Here is a 27,313-nt window from a genome sequence, read left to right as displayed (position 1 = left end):
TGCATGTACTGATGGAAAAATCGTATTAGAGCAATGGTTAATTCCAGCCCAACTAATTAACTTATTATTTGGAGAGGGGCAGAGAAAATGATTGAAGAACTATTGCAAGTGTGCAGCAGATAATAACACAAAGCTGCAGGGTGTCTCTCTCAATAGCAAAAGCAATTCATGTCTTTTCAACTGCATCAATATTTAAGACTCATGGTGGTGATGTTCAATAAACCAGAAGCTGAAGACGTGATGATGGTTCTGATGATTACATGGCTATTAAAGTGTATTAGACAAATTCATGGCTATTAATATGTTAGAAGAAGTGTTAGAGGAAGTGTACCTCTGAATAACAATTGCTGGGAATCATAAGTGAGGAGAGCACTATTGTACTCAAATTTTGTTTTCAGTCTTCGTATAGGCATCTGGTTGGCCATTGTGAGAACAGGACTAGATAGGCCTTTGGCCGGACCCAATATCATTTTTCTTATCCTCTTATTACAGAAGGAAAAAATAATGAATCCATGATCCACTCGGTACCTGCAATAGCTGCTGTTGCTTTTACCCCACCCCCGAATTTCCTTTATCCTATTCCTGGCTATATTTAAGTCATTCTTCAGCAGTGGTCTGTGCTACTCCGATTGACTAGATTGAATGTGCATAACTTTCTTTTTTTAAACACAGGATCAGCCCCTAACTGCCATCAAATCACAGAACACATCTGTCTCTATGGTCTGAATAATAAAAGTCTCAGGTTTTTGCTTCCCATGATTTTTATGTTTCAGTCTAGGGAGATAGATAAGATCTAGATGGTAGTTGTTGGGTGCATTCTCATGTAATAGTCATACAAATGCAGGGATATGTCATTTGGGTGCTGTGAGTGTGTCAGTGTGACTGGGTCATACTTCCCAGTAAACCTCATGGCTAAGTCAGGGTTTGACTTCTGCAAACGTGAACCCTTAACAACATGGACTATTTGTCTTCTAGTTAATGTATACTTCAATTATTTTCTCTAGCTTGGTATTAAATAGTCTGCCAGCACTGTTGAGTAAAAACTAGATAAAACAACAACACCATGATCATTAATATCAGTGGTTGTTTATCATCCTAATGAAGAGCATTATGCAACTCAAAAGTATTTTTCTAGCATTTTAAGCATTAGTTGGCTGATATAAACAGGTACTGTGTCTGCTTTCCCTTTTTTGAGAACCAGGAATTCTCAGCCAGTAAAACTGTAAATCTCCACTAATTCATCAACCTGGAAAAGAGAGTATTTCATATTCCTTGGCTCTCTCACTAGTATAGTCATCAAATAAGGATACCGTGCACTAATTACTAGAGGGGGCATCACTGTTAATTAAATCCTTCTATACTGCAGAAGGTAGAAAAGCAGAAAAAGCAGAAAACGAGTCCTAGAATCACAAGAGGGGGGAGGGAGGGAGCAAGGGTCATGCAAGGAAGATTACTATGCAACATAATCAGTATAAAACTGCCAAAACAGACTAATTCATGAATGGACACACCCTCCCTCCCTTTTAAAATTACTAAGGCTTTGGTAAAATAGGTGATAGTATTAAGCTGAACATTTTATATTAACCGAAAGAATTAATATCTACAGCAGATACTGCTATCTCAGTGGAGAGGAGTTGAGTTAATTTGCAAGGACAACTGGAGCCTTTGAACTTAACTGGGGCTTTAAAGCAACAAGCCTGTCACCTCACGCTTAAAAAAAAAAAGATACTTGCTGAAACTGAACTGAGGGAAAAGAGATCACATTTTGTGAAGCTGCCACGGGCACATAATGAAAACCAAAGTGTGAAGAAACACAGAAACATTTCATATATATCATTTTGAAATGTTCCAGGTTTTAATTTAAATGTGATACCTAATACATATGGAAGCTTCCAAAATGCAATAATTAAAATAATTGCTCACCATAAATTAGCTCCCCCAGAACTAAGGCCCCACCATGACAAATTTCAGCATCATTTGTCTTTTCCAACACATACTGAACTATCATCAAGAACTAACGTCACAGCCAGATTGCAGCAGCCTTACAGCATCTATAGTTGAGAAACAGGAACTTGGCCATATATGAATGTGAGGCAATGTGCAGACAGAAAGGGCCTTTCTCCATTTTGGTCTTCTTCTGGAAAGATGGGCTCCCTGCAAAGTATGCCTGAACATAGGTACCAACTCCCTGGGGTCCTGGGTGCCTGAGCACCCACAAAATTCCCCATGAAGGGCCCGGGCATCCACAAGGTCCATGGCAGGGCCATGCACGCTGCATGGCATCCACAACCCTGGGCACCCACAGTCATGGAGAGCCAGTGTGGTATAGTGGTTAAGAGCGATAGACTCATAATCTGGGGAACCGGGTTCGCATCTCCGCTCCTCCACATGCAGCTGCTGGGTGACCTTGGGCCAGTCACACTTCTTTGAAGTCTCTCAGCCCCACTCACCTCACAGAGTGTTTGTTGTGGGAGAGGAAGGGAAAGGAGAATGTTAGCCACTTTGAGACTCCCTAGGGTACTGATAAAGCAGGATACCAAATCCAAACTCTTCTTCCTCTTCTTCTTCACGGGGCCAAGCTGGCACACCTGCGCCTGAGCAATGTCATTCTCCAAGTATCTGCCAATCTAACAGTACCTTAGCAAACTTGAAAACTAAACAGGTAACTAAGAACAGAGGAAGAATAATGAGGGGACATGACAGGGGGACGACCCCTGGTGTCCCTGCCTACTCTCACTCCTAAGTAAGACAACAGAAAGGCTCCAATGACCATTGTGCCAGACTGTCCCATATCCATCAAGAGGAACAAGAGGAACAATATACAGATAAGGCAAAACTACATCTCTCCTTAGGGTCCATGGAATGTACAAGGCAAGCTTCAACTTGTGTAAAACATGCCCTCAAAAATTCAGTCTCCCAGAATATTCTTCAACATCCACCTTTCAGAAGTGGCACCTGCAATCAAGCAAGTATCTTATAGTGCCTCATGAAAATATGAACTGACCCCTAAGTGGCTACTCTATTGATTTCCTTTCTGAAAGCTCAAACCCAAATGCTAGTAGATGTTGCTCATCCTTTAAGGGAATATATCATAATGCCCTGCAGGGACTAGACCATGTGAAAAACGAACAAAATATTTTAGCTGCAGTTCATTCATTTTCACCTTTGTATTCTTGTTATAAAAGAAGTGTGTGTCTAGACATTCCATTGTTGCGCCAATAACCTAGGTTTAGCTCCTAGCTTTCATATCTCAGTTTCTAACACTGCAGCAAAGCAGACACATACTGCCAGCAGGATTTCACTCTGCAATCTCCCATTCACATCAGGCAACTGGACACACATTTTCAAAGTCTGTCTAGTGTACCCTAACAACAGAATATAATTTTTTAGCACGGAACTCCAGAGCCCCTTTTCATAGCAACCAGATTACATTTTACTGAATTATACTCAAAACTAGATATAAAAGTGACCACCATCTTTTGAACCTACACATCTGTACATTATTCACTGCTGATACACAGTGAATATAGTCCTGAAGTCACATTATAAAACCCAACATTACCTATACTTTGTTGAATTCATCTCTCAATAAATCCACACGTACACTGAGAAATGCTACTGGAAGAACTTCATAATGAGTTATACATGTTTTATCTCCTTTTAAAACAGCAGACCAGAAACTCTTGACTTATGATGCGAATGTGCTTTGTTATTTCCACACAACTGTGAACTACAAAATGGTAGGCAGGCAGGCAGGCAAGCAGGGTTTGTACACTGGTACATAACTGCAGCTTGTTTGTGAGCAGAAAATCCTCAGGGTTAGGAAGGGCTTTGTCACATTGTGCACTGTATACCACAGGCATATTCCGTAGGACTGGAGGCCCTTGTATTAAATGTGGAAAGCCAGACCCCTCTTCCCAAAGAAAGGTCAAAAGCTATTCAGCTATCCAACTCTCATATGAGCAAAGGCCTCCAATTTAGAATGATCTTTTCAATGAACAAGGACACAGCAACAAGCCATTTAAAGCCAAACAGTGAATACTGGTTTCTGCCTTTCAGCTCCTGAAATCTCTTGCATGCTGTCAGATATTCACATATATTTGAGAATCACCAGTGTCATCATACTATAACATGGTTCTATTTTTATCCAAGAAACAACTTACTTTATAAGCAAGGCAGACACACACACGCATATACAAACTACTTGATGACTGCAAAAATCAAGTGAAGAATCATATATGCTTCTAAGAACCTAAATTGGACTGGATGGTGGACAAGGCAACTCCTCTTCAATTCAAAGTCATTTGGCACCCACAAGCACATCTCCCCTTCACTAGCAGTTAGCATACAAAAAAGATTACGGTAAGTAACTAGCCTTTCATAACACCTACAAATTAGGTACTTGAGGCAGTTCCCTCACTCTGCCTGCTGGGAGGGTCAGTCTTGTGGGTAAAAATCAACCTATCTTTATCAGTGCAATTCTAGGCAATCTAAAAAGATGGAATGCATAAAAAAGGGAAATGGGAAAGGAAGAGAAACAATACATGAATATTCAGACACAGTTTCATATTATTAAATGCTGTAAAGGATGGCAAATATGATAAGAAATTATGCATGTATGACCAGTGAAATTTATATTTTGGAATTAATCGGTACTGTTTGTCCTCCTGTTTCAAGGTACAGTTTTAGATTATGAAATATGTTGATTTTGCCCATAAATTAGGTAGTAACTTTTAATGACATGAGGAGATGATGTTTGAAATCTTTCAAAATGTGTTAAGTGGCTTTGATTATGGCTTCACAAAACTAGCTTATTTTATGTTACTGTAACATACGTCCCTGATAATTTATAAATCACTAAGAATATAGTCCCCCAAATCTCTAAATTACGATATTACCTTAATCATTGTCATCATCATCGTACCACAAACAGGGGAAAATATTATGGTAGGAGTAAAGGTCTGTAATGCACAAACCTGAAGGCACAGGTAACTTACTTTGGGAAGATGGCAGTCATGAGTGCAGATGCATATCCAGGCTTGCAAACCCCCTCTGAGATGTTAGCATACTTTGATGCTAGTTCTGGAGGCCTGTGAAGAAAGGAAAAGAATCAAGCTAATCCTGTATAAGAAATGCCAGCTGTGTCACCTTTTATCAATTGTTTTTCCTCAAATAGTTAAGAGCAGCAACAGGAGGGGAGTAATATTAAACAAATAAGAATGTGATAGCAATGAGCACCTAATATGTTCCCTGCCATTATAGGACTTTAGACACCAAGAAAGGTAAAGAAGGGGATCTCATATTCTATTTTAAACTTGAGCTTTCCAAAAAAGATGGAGGTAAGTAGCAACAAAGAATCTCTTGTCAGACTGTTTTTCTGTTGCATGACAGATCTACTTGCCTTGTGAAGTTACTATTTGCAGAGCAAGTCTAACCAAATTACCACAAATTTCTACCAGGCAGTGTGGGAATGGAGGCAGTTGACATTTCTCTATCACAGGCGCAACATTGTTTCCCAAGTTCATTTTCTAATTGCTCGTCTTCTCTCACAATCAATGGATATGTCTTTACATTCTAAGAAAAAGTATTGTGGTTGAGCAGCTAATGTTTCTGCTAGGCCTGGGGAGAATGAAGTACTTTTAAACAGCCACTTGCTATGTGAGTCAAACAAACTGGATTTTGTGTCTGCCATTTTATCACCAAAAACTCCCAAGTTATCATACTTAACTCTTAGGGGCTACATATCACAACCTTTATAATTGTAGCTATTGGGGGCATTAATTTCTGCCTTAATTCCTCTCCTTTCAAGGTTTTATTGACAAATACAAAAAGAATATTGGCCACATAATAATTGTAACCTGTTACTTATATACCTTTTGTAAAATGGTTGCTCTATACCTTTAAAGGTTTGGATTTAAACCTGATCCTGAGTTATCAACACCAACACAAATTAACAAATCATAGATTTCTTTCTTTCTTAAGATTTAAAGCAGTAAGAAAGAAAAGCAATCTCTCAGGATCACAGTTACCACAGCAACTGCACTTCTGATTATATGGGCTCCATCTCAACCTGTATAAATATTTAAACCACCATCTTTAATAAAGCTGAAGGCCAGCTAAGGTATCACAGCATAACTTATCCCCAAATGCAGTGAAAAGCCTGACTGCATGTGCAGGAAGCAGCACTATTCAAGAGAGAGGTCATTCTTTGAGGAAGTCTTAGCAGAATCTATTCATGACAGACATTTTCATTGTTTGAGACAATACTGAACGGCATATATAGGTAGTGAATAGAACTGAAGTTAAATTTTCATTTTAGATTTTGCCCTGGATAGTTTCCCACCTATAATACAAATATTCCAGAAATAACAGAGAGGGGAGCATCACTGTACAACAGAAATTCAGATTTTGGGAGGAAATTGGGTTCTCTGCCTTGTGTGAGTGGGGTACTAGTGAAAAGCCACCATTGGATACAACCATTATGTTATGTGCATTCATTATTTAAAGCCCATACAACTGGGAATATTCTTCTATTTGAGGAGCTAAGACCAACAGAGAAAAAAAGCCATTAACACCACATCCTATTATCCATTCAAAATGTCTACACTGACACAAAATATCTAGCACAATGCATAAAGATGTATTCCCCTAGCTTGTCCGTAAAGTTTTCTAAAAAATTAAATTCAAAATGCCAAAGTATATTCTGTACAGATCCTAAAAAGGATTAATATCCTTGAGTAAATCCTTTCTTGACTAGTGATGACTTGCTGGTGCATACTAGGAACATACGTGCTCATGTACCATAAAACCCACAATTACTCCCAAAGTCATTGAAGTCAGAGACAAACTTATTAAACTTTTTCAAATGTAGTAAAAGTTTGTGTTCCAAAGTGCCACAAGCAAGGCTAGGCTTGCAACCCAACCACAGCTGCCAGCTCCATTTGCTTAGCACTACTCATACCCCATTCTGTAGATATACTTGGGTCAGTCTTTCATAGTTTTTCAAGCACTGTTCTCTTATCTGGGAGTATTTATTTGTCTAGTCCTATTAACCACTACAGATCTCAATCTTTATTAAACTATCACAAAGACATTCACAGCCAGCTTTGAAAACTTACGTAATACATATAGCTAATAACCTGAACCACATCAGAGAAAACGCCGCAGAGGAAGGAAAATACTGCTTCCCCACAGCACCTTGAAGGCATTATGCAACTGGGATGGTCATATATCAAGGTGCCAAAGGAAGGATATTTCAGACAGATCCTCACAGAGAGCCAAAATCCAGCCAAGGATTCCAAACCATGTACACTAATATTTTACATTAATGTAAAAAAGGAAATAAAAACAAGGTACACTAGCATCTTATGACAATAATTAAAACATTTACAGTACAGTATTACCACTGTCAACTGTACAATGCAGATTACAATAACTAAAGATAAGAACAACCTAGTGATTCCTAACACTTTCATTCTTTGCTATACTTACACCCTGATTCTATTTGCCTTGTCAACAGATAAACTTCTCTAAGTGTTCTTCCTTTTTGAATGGGAACCTTTGGTACCTTCTAGCTCCCTAAAGCAGTAGAAACGCTAAATACAATACTGAATAGTTTTGAAATCTTATCAGCTATGAAGTCCCATGTGCTAGGACTGGAAACTTTTTCAGTTGTCCTGTTTAACTGGGACAGTGTTGACAGCCAGGTTGCTCACCGGGGGCAAGATGGTTTGTACACATAATACCAATCCTGGTCGGACTGCAGCCGGACTATTTCTGGGCCCAATTCAAAGTGCTGGCTTTGATCTATAGAGCTTTAATGGCTCAAGACTGCCTCACCCCATATGAACTGACCCAAACACCGCAATCATCACCTGAGGCCCTTCTTCGTGTTCCGCCTAAACGAGAGGTCCAAAGGGTGGCAACATAAGAATGGGCCTTTTTGTGGTGGCTCCTCATTTGTATAATGCTCTCCCTAGGGAGACTCACCTGGCGCCTTCATTACATATGTTTAGGCACCTGACGAAAATGTTCCTCTACAACCAGATCTTTGGCTATTTAAACAATTTATGGCCTCTCTCTCGCTCTCTCTTTGTTTGTGTCTTATTGGTTTTCTTTGTTACTATATTACATATTTTTGTATTTTTATATTGCAAATCATGCTGTGATCCTCAGATGAAGGGTGGTATCCATACTATAGATAGATTATACATGTAAATATTTAAATATAAGTAAGTAAATATTTACTGTCACAAGAGAACCCTGTTCTGGGCCTGGGTGGTCATAGTTACTTCCAACCAAGTTGGGGAATAGCATCTTGGACAGCAACTGAAAAGCAGGGGTTATATTTCAAGCTAGGCCCAGCCTATTGATCACTATTCTGGGGCAGGCTGAGGCCTACTGTGATCTAGTTGAGATTGCTGCATTGCAGGGTTGGACTAGATGAACCTCGGGATCCCTTCTAACTTAGCAATTGTATGATTCTATTTTATTGTTAGCAGTATTCCTTCCCCCTGGGAAGTAACATATATAACTAGTATCAGTATAGGAAATCAACATTTATCTCCCTTTCCTCCCACTGTGCTTTCCATTTTTTCATGTGTTGTTTTCCCTAACAGCTTCAGGCAGCTTCATCTCCCTCCACCCCATCATCAGAGGTTAAAGCCTTCTGGAGCCTGCTCTGCAAGAAACAGACTTTGGGCCTCAGGACTGGAGATTTGACACCCACTGTGTTAAACTATTTGTTTGGTTTTTGCAATATTTATTACAGATGGTTTCAGAATTCAAAGACACTTCTTTAAATATATACTTCCTTGGAACCTGTTTACAGTTTTCACCAAACAAAGCTTTTATGTCTATTCAAACTGTTTTATTATATTGCAATTATCACTTTTTATTTTATAGAAAAGCCCCCAAGTGGTGGGTGATAGGCTGATTATTTGTTAAAGTAAGCATCTGGTAGGATCAACACTTTTTAGTTTCCATTTCTATTTGCAAGCCTGTCACCGTTCCTGTGTTGGGAGCTTCAAAATCAGCTCCAGCTACGCCATGTTTCCTACAACACAAAGAATAGCAGCCCTCCCCCCTAATCCCAACAAACCTACCACTATCATATACTACACATAGGTCAGAGCCTAACTAAGAAATCAAAGCAAATTTAATCCCCACTGCAATGTCATTTCATAATTCTAGATCTGCCTCTGACTTGCAAGATCCCATACTGGAAAATAGCTGGGATCTTCAAAGCAATAGTGAGTTACGGGGGAACCTACAAATTGCATAGTAATATAATCAGACTTCATGCAAGAGGCAAGACTCAAAAGACACAGACGAGATGGAGATTAATGTGAATTCTATTATCTTTGAGAGGGTTGAGAGCTAATCTGCCCCAACAGCAATAGTCATGTTATCATGTTAAAACAGAAGCTACTGCCCTGCCAACACCAAGCATTCTGGAGCTTTCCCTCTGGCAAATAAGAAGCCTATCATCCACAAACTTCATATGTGGACCAAGATACTCTTGGTCCATCCAGCCAGTTTTAATTGAGCTTAGAGTTATATTTCATTATTATCACAGAGTACATTTCTGTTTCACTTTTGTTCATTTTTCTTTCATGCCAGGACTCCAATTTACGATACTGTGCAAAATAATACAGCTGCATTTATATACGCACCAGTAAGCTAGAAAGAAGGCAGACATTATTGATTTAAATTCCTTGCACAACGAGTAAGAAAAGGATGAAAACAATTTATTTTAGTTATTTGTGCATGTGGTGAGCTTACACAAAGCCCAGCTCCACAACGAGACACAGAGGGAAGTGGGGGCCAAAACTGATATTAAAACTTTCTGCATTGATTTTTAAATAAAACACGTTTAACAGCTTAATAACAAAATATTTTTATTAGTAGAATGAGCTCTAAATTTCATAAGATAACACTGAGAACAAATTAAAATGACTTATGAAGAGAACCATGGAGAAAAAAGAACGTAAAACCAAAACAAAGCCACAGAGTATGGCAAAATCGCTCACCAGAGCATGGGTGAACAGTTAAAGCAATTGCTTATTTGCCTGTGGGCGAGAAGAATCCTAGCCATTAAAGAATGAAAAGACATTAGTTCTTCCAGTGCATCTCCATATCAATTTGGGACCGCCCCATAATGTACATTCACTGGGGATTTGTCAGATCGGATTTAAAATACTCTTAGTGATGAGTATCTACAACCTTAACAGTAGTGAAATCCAATGCATGACTACCCATGATTTAAATGGGACTTACTCTCAGGTAACTGTGTGCAGGACTGGAAATTTTTTTCACACAGAGATGCCTCTAATATGTTAACCTAATATTAGTTATGTTTCACCTCAATTTCATTCTTTCATTATTGAATTTATCCTTGTAAAAGCTTAGGCACTGCATATTCTATATATAATTCTGCCATTCAAAAGGTTGAACAAACTTCTAATCACCCCTTATCCTAGTAGGATCTGTTTCCAGTCAGTTCAATTTTGCAAATACATATCTATATATTCCATCTAGTTTATCTGCATATTATAGTAGGAAAAAACCCACACAACCCCAAAATTAACAAAAATAATAATGGGCCTTTTGGTGGATGAGTTTACGTGATTCCTTTTGCTAAACGTAGACAGTTATCAGCAAGACAAACTTGGAACCATATAGCTCAAAGCCATTTCAAAAGAAACATCTCTTAACGCACACAGTAGTGAAAAGAATACTGCACTGGGTATAGACCGAAGAGACTTTGGTTTGAATCGCTGCTCAACCATAGAATCAGAGAACTACAGTTGAAAGGGACTCATCTAGGGAGTCATCTAGGCCAACCACCTGCAATACAGGAATCTTAACAAAAGTATCCATGGCAAACCTCTCTTTAAAGAGATAATATGCTCTAAGATCACTGCAATAAGATACAGTTAATAACAGAGAGATAAAAGAAACAGAAGCAACACTACAAACCACATTGGTAGTGGAATTAAAACAAACAAAATGTCTGGTGAAGCAGGAATGTCTTCATTCACTGCTTTCCTGAAGGCCAAAAGAGTGAGCTAACCTGGCTTCCCAATGGAGGGAGTTCCCTCTGCTAACAATAAGTCCCAACCAACCTTCTGAAATCAAAGGGACATGGAACAAGGCCTCTTTATGTTGAATTTAGTTGGGAGAAGAGGTCCTTCAAATATCTTGGTCCCAAATCATTTTGGCCTTTCTAGGTTATAACCAGAACTTTGAATTGTGCCTGGATAGAAACAGGAAGCCATTGCAATTCACAAATACGGAAGTAATATATTCCACAAAGCTGAACACAGCACTTTGCACCAGCTGTAGTTTCTGAACTTCTTTATGGGCAGCCTCACATCGAGTGCACTGCAGTAACCTAATCTGAATGCAATCACGGTATGTGTAAAAGTAGTCGGATCTGCCAAAGTATTTATTTATGCCCTCCTAAAACTTAAATACTTGTGTCTTCAGCTTCAAGTGGAAAAACACTTTTCGCAAGACCATCCCAGAAATAAGAGGCAAAGGAATCTGCTTAAGCTTTTGTTAATGCTGTGTAGGGAAGACATTTAAATAAACACTAGTAACTCAAGTTCCATGGGTTCCTAAGCTTAGGCTGCCTCCATTTTTATGGTTTTCTCGCAGTCTGGGTTGAGTTTCATTTGGGTTTGAGAGGTTGAAGGTTGTTATTTTTGGCTCTCCTCTTATTTTGGACAAAGACCTCAATTTCTACACATTTTATTTCTTACAAAGAAGTTTGCAATTACAGTGTAATATGTCCTTTCTAGTATAGATATGGGAGATATAACACAAGTATGTAATAAAACAAAGACAAATCCTCAGAGCTTGCAGAATGTCTGGAAAATGGCTGGTGGGGAAGCCCTCCCATGAGTCCTTAGTTTCAATTATGTGATCTCCCTGGAGCCAGCACTACTAAAAGTTTGTGAATGTATGTGCACACAGCACCTGACACTAACATTGCAAGTAACTAATGCAGTGGGGACGCAGGTGGCGCTGTGGGTTAAAGCCTCAGCGCCTAGGGCTTGCTGATCGAAAGGTTGGCGGTTCGAATCCCTGCGGCGGGGTGCGCTCCTGCTGCTCGGTCCCAGCGCCTGCCAACCTAGCAGTTCGAAAGCACCTCCGGGTGCAAGTAGATAAATAGGGACCGCTTACCAGCGGGAAGGTAAACGGCGTTTCCGTGTGCGGCTCTGGCTCGCCAGAGCAGCGATGTCACGCTGGCCACGTGACCCGGAAGTGTCTCCGGACAGCGCTGGCCCCTGGCCTCTTAAGTGAGATGGGCGCACAACCCCAGAGTCTGTCAAGACTGGCCCGTACGGGCAGGGGTACCTTTACCTTTACCTAATGCAGCCACCAAATAAATACTATAGTTTATTTACTACCACACACACTATTTTAGTTAATCTGTGTGGTTTATAGCAAATCCATGTTTCTGGGCTTCAAAATACATGCTGTAGTAACGCTGCCATCTGCAATTATTTATGGAGTTGATTAAGCACAGACTGTTGATGCAAGGTTACTCTTCTAGCGACAGGCTAGACAATGGAATGACTGCCAAGTACGTTTATATGGGTCAAGAAACAGCCCTACAATCTATAGCTTCGCATAATTTACATATAGTGCCTAAAATGTCTGCCAGAGCCATTCAGCTTACAGTGTGCCTGTCAGTATGTGTAGCAGCTGCCAATTTGATTAAAGCTTTATGTACAAGTTACCACCCAATTTAAAAAAAAACCTATGAGGCTGTCCTCTTTTCTGCACCCCAACTTTTCATTTTCAGTGTGAACACAGCTTATTTGGCAGGACTTCAGCCTGACAATATTAGCCCGCATGCAGTTTCACACAGTGCTCACTCTCAATATTCCCCCCTTGATATACTGAAAGCCTCCTTTTCTCATTTCCTTTCAATTCCCATGAATTCTAGAAAATAATACCAGGCAATCATTACCTAGCTGTGAACATAACAAGTGTGACTTACATCACATTGAACAGTACAGGCTGAACGTCAACAATGTAAAAAAAGAGGCAGAGATCACACGAAAGAGAAAGTCATAAGCAGCCCAATGTAAAATACCACATTATATTTGCACCAGTTGAATAACATCCCAAATATAGATGCATCTTGGCTATGAGCCAAGGAATATGCATAATTCAAAAGCTAGTTTAACAAAAAAAGTTTCTTCATTTGTTTTATCTTTGTTGGTAAAATGATAAAGAATTCCCTGTCAGAGCTCAGTAAGCTCTGTTTCACAAAGTCATACAGGCATGGAGACACCATCACCAATTAAGGCACTGTTACAGAGTTACATATCAGCAATAGAATTCCACAGGGGCAATCACATCTACAAAACAGCCATATAATGAAACCATTTCTGTCAACAGGGTCATCAACCAGAACATAATATCCATGCAGCACCATGCCCAGATGTCTTCCACTCTGAACCTCTCCCTGCCCCAGGATTATCTTCTGCATTGAGCTCTGGAGAGCGAGAGATTAGTTTTTAACCCTTTCCTTTGACTTTCTTGCCAATATGAGAAAATATTGTTTTCCACATTTGGAATCTTCAATTTTTGTAACAAGACACTGCTTTTGCACTGGAAACATCCAGTGATGGCTTATGGATCAAAGGAAAGCATGGTATATACAGTTTTGCTAGAAAATTGTGGGCTTCAATAAAAAAATGTTATATATACACACACACACCTGTTAGTAAAATCAAAAATATTTGAATAATACAGTATTTCCTAACCCATTACAACAATATTTAGTTTATTTATGCTTTCTAAATGTCCATGTAATCTATCCAAATATTTCTTTTTGGTACAACTACCCAATCAGCTATACCTGACCTGTGCAGGTAGTCACCAAATTCAGATTTCTTGCTCGATACTCAAGAATTTGAATAAATTGGAACTCTGTCTGATGCTCACTTATATCAACCATTGCCTTTTGATGGGCTGGAGTATTTAGGAATTTGGATCTAAAAACAAATTAACAAAATTGTACAAAATAACATGAACAGACTGTTGCCCCCAATTAACCTTAAATCTTAATTGTTAGCAGATATTAGATTTCTCTCGCTAGCACATCTAACATAAATGGTTGACCTCAGTTAGCGATTTGGATGAAATTGCCCAAATTATCTATTTTTGTAAATAATGTGGGGTTTTTTTTGTTAAAATTGTTGACAACCACCTTCAAAATAGGTAGGGCAATTTAAAAAAAATCAAATGACTATACCTTTAATTATTGACAGGAATCTGTGGTCTACAATCAGAACTTATTAGTTCCTGAAGTTTGAAATTAAGCCCAAACTGGCCTCCACAAGTGGTACTAACAAATCCTTAGCATTTCCAGTTAAAAGTAGACTTTTAACAGGTGCAGAAAAACCTCTGCATATGCTCTATAGAGCCACTGCCAGTCAGAGCAAACAACACTGGGCTAGATTGGAAACTACCTTCTACTTGGTCAATGTTCATAATTCATACAGGCCATGATCCAGTCCCTCTGCTTAAGAAGGGCAGAGTGCTGGAAGTCCTTGAGTGAGAGGTATCTCAAAAATAGAAGAACAGGGAGGAATGGCCTGGCTCATTCCTACTTCAAACTAGAACACTTAAAGCATGATTCACTTTTTTTGTGTCCGCTGATGAAGTCTTCCTCATGGAAGCTTGAAGTAGAAGCAAAATGTTGCTCCATCTGATCTCAGTCAGTGGATGCACACAAAGAAGAGAGGAATAATGCTAGTGGGATAGTCAATTCTATTCCACTAACTCTCTTCTGATGAGACTTCTTTGCTTCCAATCTTTCACATATAGAAAGGCTGAGTCCTGGCTACAATATTTTAATAATATGTGATGAGTTAGGAGTATATTAAGGAGCATGGCATAAGGAAGAACATGAACACATGAAAAACTGAAATACAAGGGTGCTGGTGTTGTCATATTCTTACATACCTTAACTCATATACGCGTGTGTGTGCATGTATATGCATGTGCGTATACACATCTTATCAGAAAGTGGAAAGTGGCATATATGTGAATGAATCTTACGTAGCCTTCCCCTGCTTGAGGAAAATTATGTGTGCCACAAACTAGTTGACATGCCTTATAGCAGTGGTGGGGAACTTATGACCTGTGGGCCTAAGTAGGGATCATTTTGGCCAGACGGCCATTTTCCTGCCTACCTGCCACCTGATCAGCAGCACTTGTTAAGTCCTTTGCCTTTAGCCATATGTTTTGATTTCAAACTGCAAGGGCAAAGGAAAATGTGCCACCTGACAGAATGCCAAAATGGCCCACAGGGGTTAGACAACCTTAGCAGCCATTTTGTCTGCTGGAAACAGTTCCCCATCCATGCCTCAGAGTGTCACACTTTGTTATTATATCTTCTTACTGCTACAGACTAACATAGTTCTCTGCACCTTATCACTGGTTATGGCTTACTTCAATCTAGTCTTCATTTCACACCTGTTTTATACTTCTGCACTGGCTATTAAATAGTAACCTGAAATGAAGCAACAGAAAAAGCACAATATTAAACACAATTGCTGGCAATTGTTCAAATTTAATTTTTTTCAAAGTTTACTCTATGTGTAGGACAATCACTGACAATTGGTTTGAATGAAGTTGCAAGAAAAAAATTACAGTAATTCTACCATTTCCTCTGTAACTTGTCACTGCATTATTCAGATAACTGTGTATGCCCTTACTAGAGCCATTCCCACCCTGGTGCCCTTCAGATGTTTTGAATGACAGCTCATTCTACCGTGCAACTGTCACTTGGCAGCAGCCATTAATATCAGGCTACAACAGGGGAAGGAAGAGAAAGGATGCTGGGCCACCACCAATTCTGCTGAGAAGACAGGCTCTGTCCTCCATTGACAGTCACCTGGCAGCAGCCATTACATCAGGCTGCAGCAAAAGCAAGAGAAGGAATGCAGATCCATTCCTGAGTTATACCTGAAAGCAGCAATTTATTAACACATCCGCTCGCCATCTAGTCATTAGAACAACTTGTAACTAAAAACTTGTAATTTGCTTATTTTCTCCCCACTTCCATTCCATTTTCTTTTTGTGCCATGTATTTCTAGACTGTAAGCCTGACAGCACAGGTTGACTTTTTCAGTCAACTATGGAGTAAAGGTAAAGGTACCCCTGCCCGTACGGGCCAGTCTTGCCAGACTCTAGGGTTGTGCGCTCATCTCACTCTATAGGCCGGGAGCCAGCGCTGTCCGCAGACACTTCCGGGTCACGTGGCCAGCGTGACAAGCTGCATCTGGCGAGCCAGTGTAGCACACGGAACGCCGTTTACCTTCCCGCTGGTAAGCGGTCCCTATTTATCTACTTGCACCCGGAAGTGCTTTCAAACTGCTAGGTTGGCAGGCGCTGGGACCAAACAACGGGAGTGCACCCCGCCGCAGGGATTCGAACCGCCGACCATGCGATCAGCAAGTCCTAGGCGCTGAGGTTTTACCCACAGCGCCACCCGCGTCCCCTATGGAGGAGCATCCAACTATGGAGTGCCCACATCTAAAACAATGTTAAGCTTCTGCCCTTTGAAACCTGTTCAGGGAATGTGATCTGTCATTTTACAAATTTAGTTCTAATTTTAAAGCTTATGACGTACACAAGGCAAGGTGATATACCTTACTGAAGAACAGATATGAATATTCATCAGGTCAGATCGATCCAATGAGAAGATAGAGAGGGAGATCACATCCCTATGGTCACACTAGTCTTGGTGAAGAGGTTGAAATACCAGAGCTATGACAGGGCTCAACAGCACCAGTTGCTTCTCAGTACTAATAAAAACAACATAAAAAAAATACAGTGGCCAAATTGGGGAGGGGGAGTACAGGTTACCACCATTGGTCTTATTCCTGAGAAGATACTGTGCAGTGCAATCAGCTATCAACAACAAAAAGTGCAATTGTGAATCTTATTGACCAAGAGAAAAGTTATGAGGAAGAAGCTGCCGACCAGCTCTGTTAATTTTGTGCCATACTACTGAGCACTACCGTACAGAGCTAGGGATCAGAATCTATCTTGTCTCCAGAGGAAACTGATAATGCTAGATCAATAAAAAGCCTTTCCATAGTTCTACTCACAGTCTGGAATCCAGCTGCAGGAGAAATCCCAGTTTGTCATATTCTGAAAGACAAAAGCAGGAGAGTTCAGGTAATTAAGGCAATACAACTCTTCATCATCAGGTGTCCTAAAAGAGAGCAGAAACTTTTTAAAAAGATAATCTTTTGTGAAGGGCACAAAAGTTTAGAAACTGGATATGACAGCATGGTTAATAAATCATACCGCCAGATGAATAATTTCTGGTTTCTTAATTTCTAAAGTCAGAACTAAATAGACTATTTTACATAAAGAACCTAGAAAAAAGAATAAAGATGCACTTGCATTTTCTATATACACACATACTTCTTTCAACTTGATCCTGAATGTGAGTTGTCTTGCAAATTTTCTGAAGCATGATCACTCACCTTCTAACAGATTATTTTGTAACTCCTGCCACAATTAAATACAAAACTTGCATTTATTTGGGGAGGACCTTCAAAATAGGTTTCCCTATAGAAACAGTGCAAGACACCCCAGAATAATTGTTTTTTGATTGGGTATTGATATATTTCCACATGCTGTAGTCTGTATATAGCATAGCCAAGAACTACATTTAACCCTTGCATTTTTAGTCAAAAGGGTATAGCAGAAGCGAGTATCAACAACCTCCTATCCTGTTCCATTTGGCAGTCCCAAGTCTTACAGAGGTTTCAATCCAAATTGCATTCCTGCCCAGCAAAGGAGGAACAGTAGCAGCCCTGCTTCCAGCTGCTTCAAGTGCTGATGTGCAAAATTTACAGGCTGCATTTACACCTTCTCATCAAGTCAAATAAACTTTCAAATGAATTCCATCACCTCACCATACCCCAGCAAAAACACAACATTCTTTTAAAAAAACAAGATAATAATGTCACATTTTCAAGCCAACAATACTGCATTTTGAGAAACAGCATTTTAATTACAAGACATACTATATAATTAAACTTTCCTTTAGGAAGGTTATTGAGAAGACAAATCATTAACACTAAGTGAGTGCAAATCTGAAAGCAAGTGTTATATACTTTCCCTGATCCATATTATCTACACATTTGGGCTGCAAGAGGTAAAATCATGCAGGAAACAATTGAATAAATCCCATGATCAACACAAAGTCTGCAACAGGCAAAAACTAGCCTTGTCTAAGCACAGTTCCAAGGAATATAAATGAAATATAGCTTAAGACTGGAAGCTTTGAACACTCTAAAATTCCAGTGCCTTCAACTAAAGATTAATCATTGTGGATTTGCTAGGTATCTCCTGAGCAATGATACTCATAACAGGCACCAGTCACTTTGGGTGGGGATCTACATGGGTGGATATCTCAGTCATTTGTTGCAATACCATACAAAATCTTGTGGGCATCAATATAAATTTGATGCAAACAACCAAGTGTCATACATTATGCAAATTGAATTTTAAGCTTCCTTCAGACCTATTAAACCCAACAGACTCCCAGTGACCCTTTACTGTAGCAATACATTCTACCCTTGTTACTTATTAAAGAGCCATACTCGGACCCTTTGAACTGCAGAAAAGGCATGTTCTTGCGTTGCCACCCTCTGGACTTCTCATGAAGGAAGCACATGAAGAAGGGCCTCAGATGATGATTGAACAGTCCAGGTCAGTTTATATGGGGAGAGGTGGTGCTTGAGGTATTGAAGTTCTGGGCTGTTTAAGGCTTTATAGGTCAAAAGCAGCACTTTGAATCGGACCTGGAAACTAGCTTACAAGCAACAGTCAGGCCAGGATCAGTCTAATATGCTCAAAAATATTACTGCCCCGGTGAGCAACCTGCCTGCCGAATTCTGCACCAGCTGAAGTTTCCAAACCATTTTCAGAGGCAGCACCACATATAAAGTGTTGCAGTAATCTAACTTAGAGATTACCAGAGTAATTAACAACAGAAGTTAGGCTCTCACTGTGCAGACAGGGGCACAGCTGGGCCATGCCACCAAAGCCAATTTAGCATCCAGCAACAGCAAAGGTTCCAAGAGTATCCCCAAGCTACATACCCACTCTTTCAAAGGGAGAGCAACCCCATCAGGAGCAGGCAACCTCCGATTCATCCAGTGTAGAGAACCACCCTCTAACAGTGGTTCAGTCTTATCTGCATTGAGCTTCAATTTGTTGGCTGTCATCCAGTCCATTACCAAGGAAAGACAATGATAAAGGAGAAGTAGAGCTGTGTGTCATCAGCGTATTATTGACAACAGACTCCAAAGCTCCAGATAAACCCACTAAACAGTTTCATGTAGATGTTAAACAGCATCGGATATAAAATGAACCCTGAGGAACCCCACAATGAAGCCTACATGGGGTCAAAGAGCACTCCTCAAGCATCACCTTCTGGAAAAGACTGTCCAAGTAGGACTGGAACCACTGCAAAGGAATGCCACCCACCGCCTACTCTGATAGTCAAGAAGAATGACCAAGGACATATTTTTCCTGTCTCTCTCCCAACAAAGGTCTTTATATAGGGTGACCAAAGCAGTTTCTGTGGCAAAACCCCAACTGAAATGGATCTAGAAAATCAGTTTCCTCCAAGAGCACTTGGATCTGGTCCATGACCACCCACTCAAGAACCTTGCCCAAGATGGGGAGATAGGCAACTGGCCAGTAATTACTTAGATTTTCCTAATCCAATGAGGGCTTCTTAAGGAGTAGTCTTACCACTCTATCTTTAAAAAAGTATCTCAAAATGTCTATTACTGATACACATATGTGTGGTGCAATTCTCATAAGAGCGTACAGAGGAAGATGGGAGATCCACATTCACAAGCTGAATATTCTTCAGACTCATAACTGAAAAAGAAACTCACATATATAGAAAATTTGAATAATCAGTTCTCAGATTGATTTATAAGAAAGTCAATTATATCATACATATTCAACAATAATTAATGTTGTGCTTGCATGATAATATATACTTTGTAGCCTAAAAGGCCATCCAAATTTGCCATTGATAGTCAAGTAACAAGACCAGTGGTCAGGGATGATGGGAGTTGTAGTTCCAAAACATCTGGAGGGCTGAGTTTGCCTATGCCTGGTCAAGAAGATACTGCAGATATTTCAAATTTCAAGTATAGGGGTAATAAAAAAGAGGTAAAAATGTTTTATTCCATGCATCAAAAACTGGGAAATTTCACACTTTAAAAAAAATTATAGGTAAGTATTAAGAAAGAACAATTCAAACAAATATGCTAATGAGTGCATCAATCTTAACAAAGGTTTGGGACCTGTTGCTATTCTGGATATCATAGAGAAAGCTACACCTGAAATAAAGGGCAACAAAAGCATTCACTGCATGAGAACACTGACCAATGAATGATTAGGGAAACTTGACCTTGCTATACTAAGAGATGTGAAGAGGAACTCCTGCCCATCTGAAACGATTCAAGCAGAGCTATCTTACTCAATTAAGGAAAAGTAGAAACATTAAGAACTTAGGGAACAAAAATATGAAAACATGTGACTAACTTTCTTTGTACCGCATAGTGCAATGTGTCACAGATAACCCTAGCATATCACAAGTACAAGAAAACAATTTCCCCTCATACCACAAAGCACACTAGGCCTTGGGTCAAGAGAGATAAAAACATATTCTTCTAAGCTATAGGGCACCCTAGTTTCAAATGAGAACCTACCACTGCCAACGATTTAATAATAAAAGTGTAGCAGAAATAACACAAACAGACTTACAGCCAAGCACAGCTAGCTCAATAAACTACACACTTTTCATGCCAAGCTAAACACTGGCACAAATATGGAACTTTCCTCTGAACATCTAGGATCAGTTTAACTGCTGGACAGTTAAGTGAGAAATGCTTAGTCTAATTGCCCAGCTCCCAACAGACCACCCAAACAGACAACACAGCAAGACAACACAGCAGAAAGAGCAAATGCATGTACAATCCATCCACCTTCACATTTTCCAGCTGCATCCACATGTTTACACAGAGAGAAGGAAACTAATTTGTCTCTAGTGTGTATTCCTCAAGGGCCAAACCACAAAACGGACTAAATACTCCACAAGCATAATTATGAAAAATTGTATACACAAGTCAAACCAAAGAACACAGATACAACTTCAGCTGCTACCTGACAACATTCCTTCTTGTGGAATCTATGTCTGCTCTCATTAAAAGAATAAGAGGTACAGCCCACTTTTATGCTAAGAGGCTACGTGCACATTTGTGATACAGTTCTAGAAATATGGCTGTACACTGCTGGTTACGGGAACTGACCCATGCTCTATGCCTAAATTCCATCCATTGGCTCTCTCTGTATGTACCACCTTACTTGTCATAGCCTCAGTTTGCAATGGGAATTTTGGTGGCCAATCAGCCTAACCTAACTGATTAGGTTAACTGATTTCAAGTTTCCTAATAAGACAACACAGAAAGAACATGAATGAATCTAGATTCTTTGCACTTTTGGATAATAGTAATACATGGTTAACTCTGGCTCCAAGACAACCTTCCGTTGAGGTTCACTGGTATTAGCTTTTAGCCTCCTGTTTCTGAAGCTTGCCTTCTAATGTCTGAGACAAGCAGTTCTACAAAATGTGGTGTGCCCATGCCGATGTTCATTAAAAGTTTCTAGTTTGAGAAACCTGTTTCACAGTTTCAATGTATTCGGAGAGTTAGGGAATTAATTATATTGGTGAGAGTTCAGACTAATCTCTCTGATCATTCTCTTACTGGAAACGGACCTGAACCAATGGATTCAAGTTACAAGAAAGGAGATTTTGACTAAAGATCAGGAATAATTTCTGACAGTAAGAGTTGCTCCACAGTGGAACAGACTCCCACAAGTGGTAGTGGCCTCTCCTTCTTTGGAGTCTTTTTAAGCAGAGGTTGCATGGCCATCTGTCATGTATAATCTAGTTGAGATTCCTGGTTGGACTAGATGACCCTCTGGGTCCCTCCCAACTCTACAATTCTATGATTCTAGGACTGTTACGTTTCCTTGGGACATACGTGTATACATGTCTGCAGATTACAGATTACTTTTTCCGTGTATAACACGACCCCATGTATAAGACGACCCCTATTTTTGGGAGCCCTCAACAGTTGTGGAGCTTCTTTTGTAAGTTTGCTGAGCTGTTGAGCAGCTTTTTGATGATCCCCCGCTCTGGCTGACGGAACTGGTGCCATAATACACCACATACTGGCACTCACCAAATACTCTTCCTAAGCCGGGAAGAGCGGGTAAGCTGCCTCCTCTCTGACATTTCCCTGCTACCACCGTAGCACCAGCCCTCGCTTACTTAGCATATTAACCCGTGTATAAGACGACCCTCAATTTATCACACACACAAAAAAATGTCATCATATACATGGAAAAATACGGTAATGTTTAAGGAATAAACCCTTATGGAATTAAAATGACTGTCTGGCCAGGATATAGCTGAAATATGCTAGGGGAACTATTTACCATTGCAACCCTAGTTCTATTCTGCTAGAAGACAGCTCTCTTGACTCGTAGGGTTGGCCCAGAAACTAACATGTTTTCTGAAATACACAACAGCACAGTGTGACTTTATTTGGGTCGCAATCTGAATACTGCAGTGCCCTTGTAAGGCCCTTGGGATATGCGTGTGTGTATATATATATACAATAGACAACGGATAATAACTTTCCCAGAAAAATATCACAGAGGAACAGGTAAGTGTAGATGAGAAGTGATGACACAGTTCACCTGTGCAGTGGTTATTTTGGTTTCTGGGGAGAAAGGAACCTCCCATCCCAAACTGAGTCTTGATGACAGTTTACCCAATGGCCTCACCATGGTTTGCACACAACTACTTAATGGGCTGGCCGTTTGTAACAGCCAACCAACATTATTTATTTCTCCTTACTATTTCTTACAGATAATATCCAACATGAAAGCCATAACTAGAATAACTTCCATGCATCTATTATATCAATAAAGATACTTTATAGCCAATTGCTTTATATTTTTCTCACGGAGCAAACATTCATATAAACAGTCTTCAATCATGAATGCCATCCTTTGATTTAGAGTGTTTAGCAAGCTATGTAATTCAGGTACTGCATTTTCAGTAAAATTTCCTTTCCCATGAAAATGCCTGACTAGACCCCTCAGAAACTTCTTTTCTGGGCTCACATCCAGAACATTTCTCAGTGGCACTCTGCCAGCTCCATATCACCTTAGCAATGAAAGCGTTAGTAATCCACTGTTTTGCCTGTATGTATCTTCTGAATAAACAAGGACTGAGACAAAAAAAGAGAAAAGAAAACGGGGACCAGTAGTCTCAGAGCTTATTCGCAGACTTATGTCAGAAATAGCAAATTCTAAGCATGTGAATATTCTTCTTCTCCACAGTAAATTCAGGGCAGCCTTCAAAACTACGGAAATCTTCCAGACAGGAGTATAAAGAACTCATAGAAAACTCAAAAAGAAAGGGAATATGCATAATCTTTGTCTTTTCTTCTCTAAAAAGTTATGTACTTGGACACATGCAGGTCTTTGTTACATAAACTGTGATTTCATTCAGTGCCATGAATCCTTGTGTAAATGTAGTTAAACATTCCTAAGTGACTGTTTCACAAAAGAGGTTTTGCTCCACTTCAGAAGCCGTATCATATTTCCTAGTAAAAGTCAAAGATAATATTAACAAAAAAGTAATGTGCAAAAGTTCTTGGTGACCTCTGGGGCGAGTCAACTTGATCTGCAAAAGATAACAAATAATAAATAAGAGGACATAGGAATATTTTATTACAAGACTAGATTAAAGGTTATTTCTATGGAGATTCCCACCCACAGACATTCATATCCCATAGCCAATAGAGATGAGAGGTGGAAAGGAGACCAATAGTAGAAAAGAACTGCTGCACTTGACAAACAAGGTACAACAGGAATTGGCAAACCATCAGCCAACTCCCAATTAAACTGTCATGGGGATATAAAACATGGAGTAAGCACTGTTACCCAAAGATGAACTGGAGGAAACCAAGGAAATGTTCTGCAGAACAAATGAGCTTCTACAATTCATTGAAACTGATGAAACTTTATGGGCAATCATGGCAATTATTTATCAAGTAGAAAAAGCTCTACTGCCCCAGGCAGAGATGTCCTCAAAGTAGCATTGAAGTAGAGCATTCTGGATCACAAAAGACAAACTCAGACTTCACCATTGAACTTAAAATAAAATGTTTTTTCTAATTCATGAGTTTTCTCTAAAAATAAAATAAAATACAGCATTGTTTAAAACTACCATCAGGACATACTGGCTGGGAGCCTAAGTTTCCTCCCACTGGTGGGAGCATCCCTTGAGCAGACTTCTGCTAAAAACATTCCTGGTAGTGTGTGGAGGACAGGGGAATCTCTTGCCAATTCACCTTGGTGTTCCTCCAAATGTATTTGGGAGGGCTGGGGGACTCTTGAAAGCAGCACAAAAAGCAGCATAGCAGACTTATGGGGAAATAGGGAAATGGGTGAAAAATGCTCCCCTCCTATTTTTTAGCTGTTATATTAACAGCAGTTATAAGGCTAAACACTATTTCTTCATCATTTTCTGGAATGACGTATTTTAGTTAACTAAGCAGAAATATTTTATTTTCCAGGGGCATATGATATCCTAACGTATCAGAACAAAATAAAAAAATTCCTTCCAGTAGCACCTTAAAGACCAACTAAGTTAGTTCTTGGTATGAGCTTTCGTGTGCATGCACACTTCTAACGTATTTCGTGTGCTTTCGTGTGCATGCACACTTCTAACGTATCAGAGTTATGCTCCTTCTGTTCATAGACAGGATGCAAAGGAGAATCCTGCAGGTAGAAGGGGGAGAAGTCAATTTCCTACTATATCTGAATAGATTGATAAAATTTGGTCCATAGTAACTATGCTTAAGTAACTTAGTACAAAAAATACATATAAACCAGCACAACAGGTTTTGGGGGGTATTTTTTGTAATGTTTTAGAACAAGATCAATTATAATGTCCAACCTTGTGCTGCTTTCAACCTGTTGAAACTGTATTGCTTTTTGCTCTTTATATTTGCTTTATTTTATTAAACAAAATTAAAATGATAAAAAACACTTTTCTCTTTCTCTAAGCCTTGGGGTCTTGGGGTTGGTGGATGAGATATGGAGCCCCCTGGTCTATTTTTAAAAGGAGTAGATGTAGTGAATTATATTGTTTATTTGGTATGAATGTTGTATTTTGTTTGTGTACTTTTATGATGTGACTCACCCCGGTATCACCTGACAATGAAGAAAAGGATAGAAAAAAAGGAAGGAAGGAAGGAAGGAAGGAAGGAAGGAAGGAAGGGAGGGAGGAAGGGAGGAAGGGAGGAAGGGAGGGGCTGGAAGCAAAGGTTCTGGACTGCCTTCTTTATAGGGAAGCTGAAGTCTCCTTCATTTCCTTGGACCTAGTAAAAAAAATAATCTTCCAAGCATGAAAGGAATGTCCTTCTGAGCATGCAGTTGTACCCTTTCTAGGGTTGCCATGTGTCCTCTTTTTCCAGAACATGTCCTCTTTTTCATGGGTATGTAAAATGAAAGTCATCATGCTGAGCCATAGTTAAAAGTAGAAGTTGGCAAATGTGTCCTCTTTTTTGCTCTTCAAATTATGGCAACCCTACAGGCTTAACCACAGAGCAAAAAGCTCCAAATGTCACTCTCAGAAACCTTTCACCCAAGTCAAAGAAATATTAGATGAGACCGAGAAATGCCCTCAGAAAAGACATGATGTGGAAGCTAAGCTCTCATGGAGGTTTCCCCCTAGGAGATACTAAATGCTGCTGCCTAGTATCAGCCCTACCCAAGAGCAGGTCCTCCTCCAGAAGTAATACATATATAAGACAGAAAGATGTCAGAACAGGTTTGAGAAATAGAACTATCTCAAGAATTGTAAGAGTCCTCTAATTGTAGCAATCCATTTCGCCAACCCTACAGGGAGAGATGAGGGCAGATGAAAACATTAGCTCATTTGCTTTATTAACACAAGCTTGTTTCTTGCATCTGGTAACAAAAAATAGACAGATCATTCATGGTCCTCTAATAGTATCCCTCCCGGGCACTGATAGTGGTAAAGACAGTTTTCTGATTCAGGAGTCCAGGCCCTGAAATCCAGAATTATTTATTTTGGTGGCATTTGCATTATGCAATTCAAGTTTCTAACCGCATAAGACCAAGGGAAGTAAACAGCAGATTAGCCATGACACACTCTGTTTCATTGAATCATGGAATCTTTTACATTGCGGGCAAAGAACACTAAACCAGTCAATTGTCAAATTCTAAATACTGTGGTTGAAAGTATGTAGTATGTCAGTATGTAGATGACAAATGCAATTATACAGCCACACACAATGAAGAGGCATAGCAGAGTGGGACATGATTCTCATTTTAAATAGACACTAAGTGCTCTTTTGTAGATTTCTTTTACTATCAATTGTTGATAATACCAGTTTAGATGCTTAGATCAAATCTACATCCCTATTTCCCCCCCCCCCCAATAATTATAATCCAAGATAAAGCTCCTTCAAAATTGATTTGCTCTTTGCTGAAGTTTATTCTTTTGTGAAGATTAATCAATTCTTGATTAGGCCACTGGCCTTTCAAAGTTATCCATTTATCAAAACTGAATATAACTCTTCAACTCTTGTTCTTTCGTTGCACATGATCCAGACATCGTTCATCAACAAAGGGTGTCTGTTTCAGGGACACTGAATTTTCTAGAACACAATATAATGTCACATGGAAAAGTTATTGGGTTTAATGCAATTAAGAACAGTACTTCAAACATTCACCAGGGCACATAATGCATAGCAAGTTTGATGTCAACAATGCCAAGACGCAAACACACACCCTCAAGTATTTGCTCCATTATGTGGCCTTTTAAAAAGGTTAGCATTATAATAACCCCCTCCCCCAAAACTTCTGAGGCTGCGTCCCCTCGCTGTATAGCTAAGTGGTGCTAAAACAAAAAAGTAAGTCAACATCAAAATTCTAGTCACTTCTGTGGAGTGTCACAATATAGTTAAATCACCAGGTGGCACTAGTAGCAGGAAGCGTCTGTGCCTGTTCTGTTATTTTGAGAGAGTTAATAAAGTTATTGACTAGTTTCTTGACTGGTGTGTCCTGTGAGTCAGAGATAGGCAGAAGGCAGATCAGGATCCATGGACAAATCTTGAGGTGATTTATCAGG

The 27,313-nt window shown here is 39.6% G+C and overlaps 1 protein-coding gene and 1 long non-coding RNA gene across 9 annotated transcripts in view; one reads left to right on the top strand and one right to left on the bottom strand.

Moving 5' to 3' along the window:
* ST3GAL3 (ST3 beta-galactoside alpha-2,3-sialyltransferase 3) overlaps positions 1–27,313 on the bottom strand; it is a 178,899-nt gene that overhangs the window by 104,485 nt on the left and 47,101 nt on the right. For 7 of the 8 annotated variants that reach the window (XR_014169556.1, XM_081916226.1, XM_081916227.1 and 4 more), the window contains 2 exons: positions 17,142–17,184; positions 4,998–5,090 (listed from right to left, as the gene is read on the bottom strand). Coding sequence is in view for 7 of the 8 variants with exons in the window: in XM_081916226.1 (XP_081772352.1) it covers positions 4,998–5,090; positions 17,142–17,184 (136 nt within the window). In the remaining variant the exon portion in view is untranslated. The remainder of the gene's footprint in view (positions 1–4,997; positions 5,091–17,141; positions 17,185–27,313) is intronic. The other variant, XM_081916231.1, reaches the window with a different exon arrangement.
* Positions 17,123–23,658, top strand: LOC309372562. The gene is made up of 2 exons (XR_014169558.1): positions 17,123–17,211; positions 23,488–23,658. It is a non-coding gene; the product is annotated as an uncharacterized lncRNA (long non-coding RNA).

The sequence above is a fragment of the Podarcis melisellensis genome (genome assembly GCF_964234715.1).
Source record: "Podarcis melisellensis genome assembly, chromosome: 6".
NCBI classification, from domain to species: domain Eukaryota; kingdom Metazoa; phylum Chordata; class Lepidosauria; order Squamata; family Lacertidae; genus Podarcis; species Podarcis melisellensis.
Note: the sequence above shows the minus strand (reverse complement) of the source record. Positions and strands in the feature narration are given on the sequence as shown.